This window comes from Cervus canadensis, chromosome 15 (genome assembly GCF_019320065.1).
Source record: "Cervus canadensis isolate Bull #8, Minnesota chromosome 15, ASM1932006v1, whole genome shotgun sequence".
In the NCBI taxonomy this organism is placed as follows: Eukaryota; Metazoa; Chordata; class Mammalia; order Artiodactyla; family Cervidae; genus Cervus; species Cervus canadensis.
Genome location: NC_057400.1, coordinates 28,896,254 through 28,912,265, shown reverse-complemented (window position 1 = coordinate 28,912,265; position 16,012 = coordinate 28,896,254). Strand labels below are relative to the sequence as shown.

The following is a 16,012-nucleotide window of genomic DNA, read 5'->3' as shown; positions in this document are numbered from 1 at the left end:
AAAAAAACATAATCCTACAACATAGGGAAATAAATGTTTCTTATCTAAAGTTTTCACTACTTGGTAGATAATTTGAAGTTACAGAAGATAAAACATAAATATGCTGTATTTGTTTTGTTACTTTAAAATATGCATTTTGTCATCAACATGTTATAATGATCTTTATACTCTCATCTTTAAAGAGAAGCATTTAGGTGAAAATTCATGCATTGATCCTTCCCCTTTTAAAAAAGAGAAGTGAAAATTATTCAACACTATCATAAACAAAATGCCTTCTTACCTGTCGTAGCAGTTGATATCATCCAGCCAACAACCTTGCTTCACTATTTCAATGGAACCAGAAATATTCTTCCATGTAGCAAAACAATGCCGCCGTTTATCTTTGTCACCATAACAGGATTCAACACCAGTGCGATTGGTTCTATCTCTTTCCCAATTAGCATTATAGAAAATACACTCCTGAGTTTCTGATCTACCAAGTATAGCACCTATAAGATAATAAAACAACAACTTAATATAACTGTATTTGTTCTTACACTGTCTCCCAGCATACCAAATTTCAGATCTTCCTAAAATGTCAATAATTTACTGCCTTACTGTTATAATATTGGGTTTAGGTTTCCAGGTCCATCTTTGTATTTTAGGTTTAATAAACATAGTAGAAAGTGACCAAATAAATCACGTTTTCTCTGTAAAAGATCAGCTTTACTTAAGAATGTCCTTGATAAAAAGCAGTAACATTGTTAATTTTCTTAAATTTTGACCCTTGAGTCAAGACTTCTTCTCAATATTCTTTGTGACAAAGTGGTAACTAACAAAAGCACGTCTGCTGCACACTGCAGTACAATGTCTGCCTCCAGAAAAAGCCCTTGCATGACTGAGTTGTGAACTAAACCAACCATGGTTACTCAGACTTGAGTATCTGGCAAAAAAGTTCTCAAAATTAACCAAATTAAACCTGTTACTTCAAGAAAAACAACTGATAGCATGCACTGCCAATGATAAAATATGAGTTTCCAAGCAAAATTAAGAATTTTGGAAAAACTGTATCAACCACCACCATTAGCCTGACACCTTCCCAATATTTAAAGAATTTTCTGATGAGGTCATTAGTAATATTAACAAATATGACTTTTAAATACAGAATAATAAGATGTGCCAACATTTAAAAGGTCTATATAATTCAGAGAACCAATATTTTCCAGGTGAATTCTGTGTGACATTTGAAAAACACTCATTGGTTTAAAAAAAAAAATCCATTCAATGTTCAAGATAGCCAAATAGACTCTAGCATTACAGAGGACAAAAAGTTTATTAGTGGTTTCAGATTCCACACTGTACTAACTTTTAAGAAACCATCTCTTGCTTTATATGGAAAAGTGAGAGAACTGGAATACCCAAAATAATTCTGAAAAAGATGTACAAAGAGAACTCATACTACTTGATTTTGGGCAGTTTTTTTGGTCATGCCACACGGCTTGCGGGATCTTAGTTGCCCACCCAGGTATTGAACCTGGGCCATGGCAGTGAAAGAGCCTAGTCCCTAACCACTGGACCACCAGGGAGTTCCCTATACTAATTGCTTTTAAGTCTGACACTAAAACTTCAACAATCAAGACAATGCAGTCTTAGTAAAAAGACATGCACCTAGGGGACAGGACAGAGAATCCAGAAACAGACCCAGACATATACGGTCAACTGATACACAGCCAAGGTGCCAATGCAATGTACTTAGAGAAAATAGTCTTCCAACAACTGATGCTGGAACAACTAGACATCTATATACAGAACAAAGAACCTCAACTCATAACAACTTATAGATCATACCATATACAAAAATTAACTCTAAAAATATCATAGACCTAAAACCTTAAACTATTATTATATAACTTCTAAAAACAAGAAAAATCTTGTGACCCTAAATTATTAACATGAAAGATTTGTTAAAATACAAAAAATAGGAGCTACAAAAGCAAAAATTGGACTTCAAAAGCTGAACTTCATTAAAATTGAAACTTCTCTTTGAAAGCTAAGGAAAAAAACTCAGACTGGGAGAAAATAACTTCAAATTATATACCTAAAAAAGAACAGATATTCAGAAAATATAAAGATCTATCACAACTCAATAATAAGAAAACATATTACCTAATTTCTAAAAAATGGGCAAGAGATTCAGACAGACACCTTATCAAAGAAATATGAATGGGAAATACTACATAGAAAGATACTCAGTATCACTAACCAGGGAAATGCAAACTAAAACTAGATCTAATATTCATTAGAATAACTAATATAAAAATAAAAACATACAATCTCAAGTTTTGGGAAATATGTAGAGCAACTGCAACTTCCACACATTGGTAGTGGGGATGCAAAATGGCCCAGTAACTCAGGAAAAAGTTTTCTTACAGTGAAACATGCATCTACCATACTACACAGCAATCTCATGCGTAGGTATTTAAGAAACAAAAACATATATCCATGCAAAAATCTGTAATTTTTAGAGTGGCTTTATTCAGAATCACCAGAAACCACCCAATATCTAGCACTGATATATGTAAAAATAAACATCTGTACAAAAAAATAGTAAATGAACTGGTGACAGCTGCAGCTAAACGATAAACTGTAAGCACATCACGCTAAAACAGGATGGCCTGAAAAGGCTCCATGCTGTAGGGTCCCGTTTACCCACTATTTTGGAAAAGGCAGAGTACAGGTATGAAAATCAGATCAGAAGTTAAGAGTGAGGGGAGAGGGCTAATTACAAAAGGGTATAAGGAAACTTTTAGAGGTGATAGAAATATTCCACATTTTTATTGTGGTGATGGTTATATAATTCATGAGTTATTCAGACTGCACAGACTTGTGTATCTAAACAAAATATATTTTGTTCTCTGCAATATATACTTCAATCAACTTGACATTAGAAAACAAAACCATCAAAGAAATTACCACTTGTTGAGTTATGGTATACTATCAAAGAAAAATATCCACAATTATCTTAAAAAGCTATTAAAATACTCCCCCTTTTTCTAACTATATCTGTGTTTGGCCAGATTTCCTTCATGTCAAAACATCACAAGTTTTTGCATCACAACAAACTGAGTGGAAAAACAGATACAAGAATTCAGTTGTCATCTACTAAAACAATTATTAAAGAAATTTGTAAAAAACTTCTCTAGTTTTTTAGAAAATATTTTTCATAAAAATCTATTCTTTTGTTAACATATAATGGATTTATTATTGACACTTTTAAATAAATATTTTTTAATTTTCTGCCCTAATTTCTAATATGATGATATTTATAGATACAAACCACATAAAAATCATCTTGGGCTAAGAAAGAAGTTCTGAGACCACAAAGTTTCTAAAGTATTCCTTTTTAGAAACCTGTTGAAAAAAACAGCAAATTAAGTTTCCTCTTTTACTAAATAACCCAAAAGCAAACAAGCACTACCTGTATTATCTCGTAACAGAGACTGGCAAACTTTCTCTGGAAAGAGCCAGACAGTAAATATATTACGCTTTGCTGGCCTTACGGTTTCTTTTACAACTACTCAATTCTGCCAACGCAGCACAAAAGCATCCATTGGACAGTAAATGAATGAGCATTGCTACATTTCAATAAAACTTTACTAATGGACACTGAAGACTAAATTTCATGTAATTTTTACATCACAAAATATTCTTTTTAAAAAAAAAAATTCCCCCACCATTTAAAAATTTAAATATCATTCTGAGTTCACAGGCTGGATCTGGCCTACAGGCTCTGTGATCAGCTATCTCTTGAAACAACATCCTAATTTCTAGATAACTGGACTTTTCTTCTGCTTGTTTTGTTTCGCTGGGGGCGGGGGGTCTTCTATGAACTACCACTTGTATAACTCACATTAAAAACCACTATTAATTATTTTTAATTTCCAAAAGAAGACTCCACAGAGGTACAGAACATTTAAAGTAAACAAAACTAACCGCCAAAAAAGTACAGTGCCTAGAACAACAACAAAAAAATACAATAGGTTTCATCTTTGGTGTCAATTCCAATCAGTTAAGAGTGGCTGTCAGAAGCAATGTACTGAGAAAGACGCTGAGGTAAAGCGCCTTGGAATTAGCATAGAAGGAGCGGGGGAAAATACCAGTTTCATTTCTTTGCCACCTCTGGTCTAGAAAAAAGATAAACAAATGATTACTTTTTGTTTATTTCTTTTAAAACTTCTCAATATTTAATGATAAGTTAAGATTTCAGAATGACTTTCTAGACCTAGACTATCATTTGATATTACTCACAGATAGAAAATTGCTTATGGAAAAAACTGACAATTTTGCCAACCCCCTCCCATATCTTCAAGTTGATTCAGTAATCAGTCTTTATCCCATCATATCTCTTACTGACCACTAAATACAATAACATAATTGTAAAAATAAAGCAAGTTACATGTATTGTTATGTTCTTACGCTCACCTAGTGACTTTAAAGGTGCACTTCTAAAAAGGATGGTAAAAGTTACCTATATTTTCTAGTTTTTAATAGCATTTCACAATTTAAGGTTTTCTTAAACTGCTAATTTCTACTATAGGTTTATTCTAACAAAGTAATTACAAATAGTTAATACAATTTTCAAAAGAAATAAATGGACATAAAAGGTCTATTTGCAGAGTTTATTATAATGGTTCTTAACCTATGATGTGCATCAGAATCCCCCATGTGTTTTCTCAAACTCATCTTTGAGTACCATTTTCTATGCCCCAGGAATGAGTAGCTGAAAAGTACATGAGGTCAGCAGCGGGGTATATAGATATATAGACACTATGTGTATGTTTTCTTTGCTTCTTTTGGCAAAGACTCACTGGTGATCTAATGTTCCTTCCCAGTTAAGTATTGGCTTAGAAGACTGTGAACTGAACTTGGAATTTAGTTTACACACTATGACCTTGAACAAGTTACCAAACCTTGCACTGCTTTGGTTCTACATTTGATTCAATCTCCCTAACAATTCCAAAATTACTATGGATAATTCTGTAGTTTCATAAATCATACTCAGGCAAGTTATAGCAAATCAGTAAGTCTATCACAGAATCAAGTATTGGAATTATTTTTCATAAATTATTTCAGATAATAATTCTATTTCCAACCTACTGCTTATACATAATGATTGATACTGAGAATTTCATTTTTTCCTACCATTTAAAAAAAGAAAAAAGGCAATACACAGGACCTAAAATTTGTCAAAACAGCCCTGTAAAAGTCATACTCAAATCTAAGACACTCCTCCAATGAGGAAAAAGTAAATTTTATCTGAGAACAACAGGGGTTCTAGTTTTTAAAAGCATGGAGTATTAAAATAATACACCAGCATTAATTTTACACAATCTCTTTCAGAACCAGATGAAGAGGGACTACTTCACAACTAGTTTTATGAAGCACGTATTACCTTGATAAAAAAATCAGTCAAAGACAGAACAGAAAAGGGCAAACAGGGTATACAGACCAATATACCACTAGGACAGCAGCACCAACTCAATGGCGATGAGTTTGCACAAACTCCAGGAGATACTGAAGGACAGGGAAGCCTGGCCTGCTGCAGTCCATGGGGTCACAAAGAGTTGGACACGACTTAGTGACTGAACAACAACAACAAATGAGATGAAAAAGTTCTCAACAAAATTTTAGCAAACAAAAATCCAAAAAATATATTTTAAGTAATGTACCACAACCAAGTAGGATCTATTCCAGGCATGAAGGCTAATTTGATATTCAAAAGTCAATAAATGCACTCAGCCAAGCAAACAGACAAAAAGAGAAAAATCATATGGTCTATTGATAAGTCTAACAAGAATAGAGAGAAACTTCCGCAAACTGAGAAAGAGCACCTACCAAAAAACTTACAGCTAACATCATACTGTATGGTGAAAGACTGAATGCTTTCCCTCTAACATCAAAAAGAAGGCACTGATGTCTACTCCTACCACTTTTATTTAACATAGTATTGAAAGTTTTAGCTATTGTAATAAGGCAAGAAAAAAAAATTAAAGACATACCAATTGGAAAAGGAAATATAAAACTGTTTCTATTAGCAGATAAAATGATTGTCTATTCAGAAAATTCTAAGGAATCTTCAAACAACAACAACAAAATGCTAGAATTAGTGAGTTCAGTAAGGTCACAGAAAACAAATCAACACACAAAAATCAATTATGTTTCTTTACACTGACAATGAACAAGCAGAACTGAAATTAAAAATTAAAAGTATTAGTTACTATTGCTCCTAAGAAAATAAAATACTTACATATAATTTAATAAAGAATATATAGGATTTGTATGATGAAAATTATAAAATACTGATGAAAGAAATCAAAGACGACCTAATCACTTGGAGAAACACACTGTGTTCATGGATTGAAGAGTCCACAAAACCAAGATTTCAAGTCTTCTTAAACTGATATATTCATATTATATACATATATATTCATATACACACACACACATATATATAAAATATACAATTCATATTAAAATCTCAGCAAATTTCTCTGTAGACAAGAAAAGACCTTTTTCTAAAATCTGCTGAAAAATAATAATAAAGAGAGAAATCATTCTTCCTGATGTTAAGGCTTACCACATAGCTGCAGTAAATATGACAGTGTGGTACTGGTGGAGAGATAAACACAAAAATCAATGGAACAGAAGGAGAACCCAGGAACAGACCCAAACAAACATGCCTGATTAATTTTAACAAATGAACAAAAGAATTTCAGTGGAGGAGAGACAGCCTTTTCAGCAAATGGTGCTGGAGGAATGGATATAGTTCAAGCAAATATTTCTTTAATGCCCTACCCTTTGCAACCTATCATCATCCTAATCATTTCTGAAAGCCCAGCTCTTGCAAAAAGTTTCCCAGGCTAAATCTCACATGTGACAATTTTCAAGTTTTATCATCAGGACTCCTGCTTCCCTCCCACAAAATGCACACTACTTGCCATCTAACATAAAATATTTTAGTTCATATTTATTCACTGTTTCAGATAGTTGTTTATATATGCCTTTTCATACATTAAAATGTCATTCAGTCTAAGACTATCTTACTTGCCCTCCAAACATTTGTTGCTGTTCAGTTACTAAGTTGTGTTCAACTCTTTGCAACCCCCTGGTGGCACCACATGAGGTTCCTATGTCCTCCACTCTCTCCTAGAATTTGTTCAAATGCATGTCCATCAAGTTGGTGATGTTATCTAACCATCTCATCCTCTGCTGCCCACACCCCACCACCCCCGTCTCTTTTGCCTTCAATCTTTCCCAGCATCAGGGTTTTTTCCAGTGAGTTGGTTCTTTGCATCAGGGGCCAAAGTATTGGAGTTTCAGCATTAGTCCTTCCAATGGATATTCAGGCTTGATTTCCGTTAGGACTGACTCATTTGATCTCCATGCAGCCCAAGGGATTCTCAAGAGCCTCTCCAGCACCACAATTCAAAAGGATCAATTCTTCAGCTCTCAGCTTTCTTTATGGTCCAACTCTCATAAATCTATACATGACTACTGGAAAAACCATAACTTTGACTAGACTGACCATTGTTGACAAAGCAAGGTCTCTGCCTTTTTAATACACTGTCTAGGTTTATCATAGCTTTCCTTCCAAGGAGCAAGCATCTTTTAATTTCATGGCTACAGTCCCCATCCACAGTGATTTGGCAGCCCAAGAAAATAAAATCTGTCACTGCATCCACTTTTTCCCTTTCTATTTACCATGAAGTGATGGGACCTGATGCCACGGTCTTAGTTTTTTAATGTTGACTCTCAAGCCAGCTTTTTCACTCTCCTTTTTAACTCTCATCAAGAGGCTCTTTAGTTCCTCTTCACTCTTTGCCATTAGAGTGGAATCATCTTTATATCTGAGGTTGTTGATATTTCTCCTGGCAGTATTGACTCCAGCTTGTGCTTCATCCAGCCCAGCATGTTTCATGATGCACTCTGCATAGAAGTTAAATAAGCAGGTTGACAATATACAGCCTTGGTGTATATTCCATTCCTGATTTTGAACCAGTCCATTGTTCCATGTCTGGCTCTACCTGGTGCTTCCTGACCCACATACAGGTTTCTCAGGAGACAAGTGAGGTAATTGGTATTCCCATCTCATTAAGAATTTTCCACAGTTTGTTGTGATCCACACAATCAAAGGTTTTAGCACAGTCAATGAAGCAGAAGCAGCTGTTTTTCTGGAATTCCCTTGCTTTCTCCATGATCCAACGATTGTTGGCAATTTGATCTCCAGTTCCTCTGCCTCTTCAAAACCCAGTTTGTATATTTGGAAACTCTCGGTGCACATACTGCTGAAGCCAAGCTTAAAGGATTTTGAGCATTACCTTGTTAGCATGTGAAATCAACACAACTGTATGGTAGTCTGAACATTCTTTGCCACTGCCCTTCTTTGGGACTGGAATAAAAACTGACCTTTTCTGGTCCTGTGGCCACTGCTGGGTTCTCCAAATGTGCTGACATATTGAGTGCAGCACTTTAAGGGCATCATCTTTGAGGATTTATAAATAGCTGGGCTGGAATTTTGTCACTTCCACTAGCTTTGTTCATAGCAATGCTTCCTAAGGACCATTTGACTTCACACTCCAGGATGTCCGGCTATAGGTGAGTGATCACACCATCATGGTTATCTGGGTCATTAAGACCTTTCTTGTATAGTTCTGTGAATTCTTGCCACTTCGTCTTAATCTCTTCTGCTTGTTAGATCCTTACCATTTCTGTCATTTATTGTGCCCATCCTTGCATGAAATGTTCCCTTGATATCTCTAATTTTCTTGAAGATATCTCTGCTGCTGCTGCTAAGTCGCTTCAGTCGTATCCGACTCTGTGCGACCTCATAGACGGCAGCCCACCAGGCTCTGCCGTCCCTGGGATTCTCCAGGCAAGAACACTAGAGTGGGTTGCCATTTCCTTCCCCAGAAGTTATCTCTAGTCTTTCTCATTCTATTGTTGTCCTCTATTTCTTTGCATTGTTCATTTAAGAAGGCCTTCTTATCTTTCCTTGCTATTCTCTGGAACCCTGAATTCAGTTGGGTGTATCTTTCCCTTTCTCCCTCACCTTGTTTTTCTTCTTTCCTCAGCTTTCCTTCAAAGAGAAACAGTACTTAATGAAAGATTAAAATGTAAAAATGTGATATAACAACTGAATTTTAAAAACTCACCAAGTACTACTGCACCCCCAACTCCTCTGAAACAAGTAGATGGAATTAAAGACTCTTTTACAATTACAATCTGTTTTCTCATCTGACTAAGATGAATGCTTCTTTTTCAATTTTTTGGCCACACCTTGTGGTATGCAGCATACCTGATCAGGGATCAAACTCATGATCCCTGTCATGGAAGTATGTTGTCTTAGCCACTGGACTTCCTGGGAAGTCCCGAGATGATGATGATAAGGCAACCAGCCTTATCCTATCATAATTTTCCTATATGCACCCAACAATAAATGTAAAGAAAAGAACTATTTTGACAACTTACATTTCTGAGGCTCACTTCTGGAAAACTAGTTTGATACTGTCTGAAACTATCAACAAGTAATTGAGAACAGAATATCAATAGGCATGCTACTGAATGTCTTCCTTAAGCTTGTGCCTCCCAAAGGCAATTTAGTTCGCCAGGAAGGATTAACAAAGTTTAAAAATTAATAAATACAACATAAAAGCAATTCTTGTTTCTGCTTCACATGACACTGCTTCCTATCACTCTAGGGGTAGAACACATGTCCAAAGAGAATTGTCTATGGAATTATGCTTTTAACCCAAAACACTATATAGTACAAATCAAGAAACAGAGTTGTTAAAAAGCATTATGCAGAAGAATCATTTTAAGCAAATAACTGGGAAATTCTAGTATAGCATCATCCCTCATGGTACCAAGAAAATCTTATATAGATTATAAGATTATTATATATATAATCTTACATAGACAAATGTATACAGCATTTTATTAGTTCAACATGTATTTTTTAACAGTTTCTCACTATGTTAAATAGTCATCCAACAATCCAGAAACTTGCAAGTTACCTACCATAAACAAATACCATACAACCCTCAATATGATGGATGTCTTACCTTTTACCAGTGAGAGGATATTTTTAAAATCTTTTGACCAATTTGAAATATATAAGCCTTTGCATATCTGTATGAAAAGCCCAATATATATTTTAACTCATTAATTTACTTTTATCAATGTTTTAAAATCATGAAGCACAAAAATTTTAAAAACTTTGTTCAAATTTCACATATATCTTTCAACAAATGTCATCTCATTATCTTCTGCCTGAGTCATTTAAAAGTATCAAAACTTGAATTACTTTCATTTCCATTTAAGTTGAGAAGCAATACTTTTTGAAGTCATACAGAATATTGTCACTGGAAATACTTTTCCAACCCACAAACTTCCATTCACATAATGCTAACATAGTGTTTTTTCCCCATTGTTTTATAGTATATATTATGATGTTCATAAATTACTTACAACACTGCTCTTTAAGGTGAGACCTTTAAAGACTTTTTAAAAAACCTTTGTGAATTCTTTAAAATGAATTATGACAGTAAATCAACCCTCCTCAAGAATAATTTGTCTAAATTCTTTATTCCCCTTTACCTCAGGAAATTTCCATAAACATTCAGAACTAGTACTTACTGACATCATCTCAAGACTATCTTCTACAAAACATTATACTTCTATTCAGAATATAAATACTGACAACCTCAAAATATTAAAAAAAAAAAAACCTTGCAAAGTCTCAAATATAAAATGACTTTTTTCTGACAACAATCTTTGTAGAAAACTTTGCTTTTATATTGAACATATTCAGATAAAATGATCATATGCTTGTACTGTAAATTAAAAAAATCAAGATAAGGGCTGTCGATAAATGGAATAGTAATTTGCAGATGATAACCTGGACCTTCACTAGACTAAGAGCTTCCAGAACAAGCTCTGTTATCACCAATACCTAGCACAGTGAGTGAGAGTTGCTTAGTCATGTCCGACTCTTTGTGACCCCATGGACTATCAAGTCCATGGAATTCTCCAGGCCAGAATACTGGAGTGGGTAGCCTTTCCCTTCTCCAGGGTAGCACAGTACAGGAACTCAATAAACACGCACTAAATCAATCAATTCACAAGGAAATGAAAAAAGAATGTTTTATGGAGGAAACAGGACTAAAGCAGGACTATTAAGGCAAGCGACAGAACTGAAATAAACAGACAGAGAAGATCATGACCAAATAAGCAGGGCTGTGATTAATCAGTGTTTGACAAGCTTTCTTTCACTAAACATGAACCTTCCATATTCTTTAGTATTGGGTATAATCAAGTCAGGTTTGCAAGACATTACAAGTTAAGAATGGAAGTGGTATTTTTAAGATTAACCTGAATATCGGTAAACTGTTAGAATGGCAACAGTCTGGAAACTCAATAAAACTGAAAAGTCTGTAATATCCATGCTTACTGATGACCATAGATATCAAAACGACTGACAAATTAGATCAAGTTTTTGCTTTCCATAGTCTCTTATTTGGTCTAAGTATAAATAAGATATAAGTGATCTGAGTTAAGTATTTGGCAGTATAAATGTTTATCTTACACTATCTGACAAAATAAAGCCTTATTTCATTTATATTTACCCTATGATTCTCTTTGTTGCTAACTCTCCTCCTGGTATTTAGTATTATCTTACTGTCATGAAAAATATGCATTATCTGGGATAAGCAAGATACCTTCAAAGACAATGCACAACAGAAAAGTAATTTTGCTTATAGCCACTAAATGGGTGGGCCATCTATAAATGCCCAGATCTCAAGATTAAAACAGTTCTGTGCAGTTCTCTGGCGCTCATTCAAAACGTGAATTACATCAAAACAGGTACAAGTAGATATAAGTATTACACAGACTGCACAAAACAGATTTCTGATATTTGATGTTCATTTTGGGGGGAACAGGGGGATCACGGTGCTATAGATAGAGGCCAACACTCCCATCAGAATAAAAGGACTATTTTTTAAATTTCCCTGGTGGTGGTTAAAACTCTGCCTGCCAATGCACGGGATTGTTAGATTGGTTGGATTCCTGGTCTGGGCAGATCCCATATGCCACAGAGCAAATAAGCCCATGCGCCACAACTACTGAGCCTGCGCTCCAGAGACCAGGAACCACAGCTGCTGGGCCCAATTGCTGCAACCACTGAGGCCTGGGCGCCCTGAGCCCGGCCCCTGCAGCAAGGGAAGTCACTGCAGTGAGAAGCCTGCGCGCCACAACCAACAGCAGCCCCAGTGCACCACCACTGGAGAAAGCCTGAGCGGAGCAACAAAGACCCAGTGCAGCCAAAAGTAAGTCAATAAAAATTTAAAATAAAAGTCAACTTAAAAAAATTAATAAAAATAAAATTGCACAGAAGCCAAAACTGGTTATAAATTTAGAACAGAGATAAAAGGTAAATTCTCAAAATCCAAACAGATATCCTTAGATTAAAGAAAAACAAACACATACATAAACAACGGGCTTCCCTGGTGGCTCAGTTGGTAAAGAATCCGCCTGCAATGGGGGAGACCTGGGTTCAATCCACGGGTTGGGCAGATGCCCTGGAGGGCGTGGCAACTCACTTGTACTCTTGCCTGGAGAATCCCCACGGGCGGAGGAGCCTGGCGAGCTTTAGCCACAGGGTCACCAAGAGTCGGACATGGCTGAGAGAGTAAGCAGAGCGTTCTATTAAAACAACCTACAAACCTCAATTATTCTGAAAAGACACCAGGGATATTAAGGGGTTTTGGTGCTTTACTTATTTGGGAAGATGCAGGCTTTCTTTTTAGTAAATCATCAAACACTGATATAAAAATGGATCACTTCGGCGGCTATGAAAATAATGTGAAATATTGCCCTTGAGGAATCAATAGTATTAAGAGAAACTTAACCAAAAGAAAAAAAAAAATCATCAGAAAAGTTTTCATCAAGTAACATCTGGCAACTTAAAACCAGTAACTGAAGAAAATTAGCAATTGTTATTAGAAGTTTAAATAGCAATACACTTCTATTAATGGAAAAGAATGCAAACTAAAAACACACTATGATATTAAATAACAGATATATCACTTAACTAGCCTTATCTCAAAAATCACCAACAGCCTTCATATTTACAGATAAGATTCTAAGTACTAAAAAAGAAAAATGTAAAATTCTTATTTATTACTTCTCTGTTATGTAACTTCTTTCCCACTAAAACTCATATTAAATTTGTTTTTATGCATCTATAAACACATCAAAGGTCTTCTGGTATCCTTTCTTTTCTATATCAATAAACATCACAGAGGACAAATTACCTTCCCTATTTGGCTGCCATGGACTGTTTTTAAGTATTAGGAAAAAAAGTAAAGTCCAAAATGCCCCAAAAGACTTCTGATAAACAAGTCAGAAATATGAGGAAGCAGAATAAACTTTCAAATAAAATTTCTGCAAGACAACACAACATGTTAGGCCCTGTCAATCTAATTTTTTATTTTTTAAACTAAGCACCTTCCTACCACCAATCACTTCCAAAGGATAACACAAACATTTTATGGCAATCTTCCCAGAATTTTTTTTTTTTTTTTGCCTTGCCTGTTATACTCTGTACTTAGTACTATCAGTCTGACAAAAAGTGTAAGATTCTGCTCATCTAGCTTAAGTAATATAAACTGAAAACACAAACAACATGGAATAAAATAAAAATATAAACATTGAACACTGTGAAACCAGACAGAGTGTGCATACATGTGTGTGAAAAGGAGAATAAAAGTAGAAGTCAACATTTAATCATTGGTTATCTAAGGACTCCAAAATCACTGCAGACGGTGACTGCAGCCATGAAATTAAAAGACGCTTGCTCCTTGGAAGAAAAGTTATGACCAACCTAGACAGCATATTAAAAAGCAGAGACATTACTTTGCCAACAAAGGTCCGTCTAGTCAAAGCTATGGTTTTTCCAGTAGTCATGTATGGATGTGAGAGTTGGACTATGAAGAAAGCTGAGCGCCGAAGAATTGATGCTTTTGAACTGGTGTTGAAGAAGACTCTTGAGAGTCCCTTGAACTGCAAGGAGATCCAACCAGTCCATCCTAAAGGAAATCAGTCCTGAATATTCATTGGAAGAACTGATGCTGAAGCTGAAACTCCAATACTTTGACCACCTGATGCAAAGAACTGACTCATTAGAAAAGACCCTGATGCTGGGAAAGATTGAAGGTGGGAGGAGAAGGGGATGACAGAGGATGAGATGGTTGGATGGCAACACTGATTCGATGGATATGAGTTTTAATAAGATCCAGGAGTTGGTGATGGACAGGGAAGCCTAGCATGTTGCAGTCCATGGAATGCAAAGTTGGACACAACTGAGTGACTGAACTGAACTGAGCGCATATAAGGAAGGTTTTTCCAGTAGTCATGTATGGATGTGAGAGTTGGACTATAAAGAAAGCTGAGCGCCAAAGAATTGATGCTTTTGAACTCTGGTGATGGAGAAAACTCTTGAGAGTCCCTTGGACAGCAAGGAGGTCAAAACAATCAATCCTAAAAGAAATCAGTCCTGAATATTCATTGGAAGGACTGATGCTGAGGCTGAAACTCCAACACTTTGGCCACCTGATGCAAAGAACTGACTCAATGTGAAAGACTTTGATGCTGGGAAAGACTGAAGGCAGGAGGAGAAGGGGACAACAGAGGATGAGAGAGTTGGATGGCACCACCAACTCGATGGACATGAGTTTGAACAAGCTCAAGGAGTTGGTGATGAACAGAGAAGCCTGGTGTGCTGCAAAGAGTTGGGATCAAAAAGAGTCAGACACGACTGAGCGACTGAACTGAAATTGAGTGCATATAAGTTATGTTTACACTATACTGTAGACTATTAACTGCACAAGAAGACATGACACAGAGACATGCTGTGAGCAAATGTTGTTGGGAAAATGGTGCTGATAAACTTATTTAAAACCAGGGTTTCCACAAACTTTCAATCTGATCGGTTCAGTTCAGTTGCTCAGTCATGTTCGACTGTTTGGAACCCCATGGACTGCTGCAAACAGGTCTCCCTGTCCATCACCAATTCCTGGAGCTTGTTCAAACTCATGTCCATTGAGTCAGTGATGCCATCCAACCACCTCATCCTCTGTCATCCCCTTTTCCTCCCACCTTCAGTCTTTCCCAGCATCAGGGTCTTTTCCAATGAGTCAGTTCTTCACATCAGGTGATCAAAGTATTGGAGTTTCAGCTTCAGCATCAGTCCTTCCAATGAATATTCAGGACTGATATCCTTTAGGATGGACTGGCTGGATCTCCACGCAGTCCAAGCGACTCTCCAGAGTCTTCTCCAACACCACAGTTCAAAAGCATCAATTCTTCAGCTCTCAGCTCTCTTTATAGTCCAACTCTCACATCCATACACGACTACTGGAAAAACCACACCTTTGACTAGACAGACCTTTCAATCTGTAAAATATGCTCTATCCACACAGTGTGATAAAGCCTGTATAACCAGTCAGTAGTTAAGAAATTTAGTTATCAAAGAGTAAAAAACAAGCATGATAAATGGAGCACTAACAGTTTTCATCAAGTATCAAAGAAATAGTAGAACACAGACATTCTAGACTAGCCTTCTTGTGAAAGCTTTCATATAAACTCCTAGAAAGCGTATCACTCACAATTAATCTACAAATTTTATCACCTTCACTAATATAACTTTCATCTGAAATGTAATGTTTACATTGAAAACAAGGTATGTCTACTTCAACAATACTCAATACCTGGTAAGATTTCCTATCTATATGAATGACTTTTTACAGTTTGGGGACTGCAGGATCCTAGTTCCCTGACCAGGGATCAAATCCCCACCCCTACAGGGGAAGCCCCAAGTTTTAGCCACTAGACCACCAGGGAAGTTCCCTATATGAATGATATAACTATTTTCTAATAAGCCACCACCTATAACCCATTAACAAAACTAGAAAAA

At 35.9% G+C, this 16,012-nt stretch overlaps 1 protein-coding gene across 1 annotated transcript in view; it reads right to left on the bottom strand.

The window, feature by feature from the left end:
* The window catches only part of ACVR2A (activin A receptor type 2A), a 91,678-nt gene that overhangs the window by 37,480 nt on the left and 38,186 nt on the right, over positions 1 to 16,012 (bottom strand). The window contains exon 2 of the mRNA XM_043488165.1: positions 281 to 488. Within this exon, the coding sequence (XP_043344100.1) occupies positions 281 to 488 (208 nt within the window). The remainder of the gene's footprint in view (positions 1 to 280; positions 489 to 16,012) is intronic.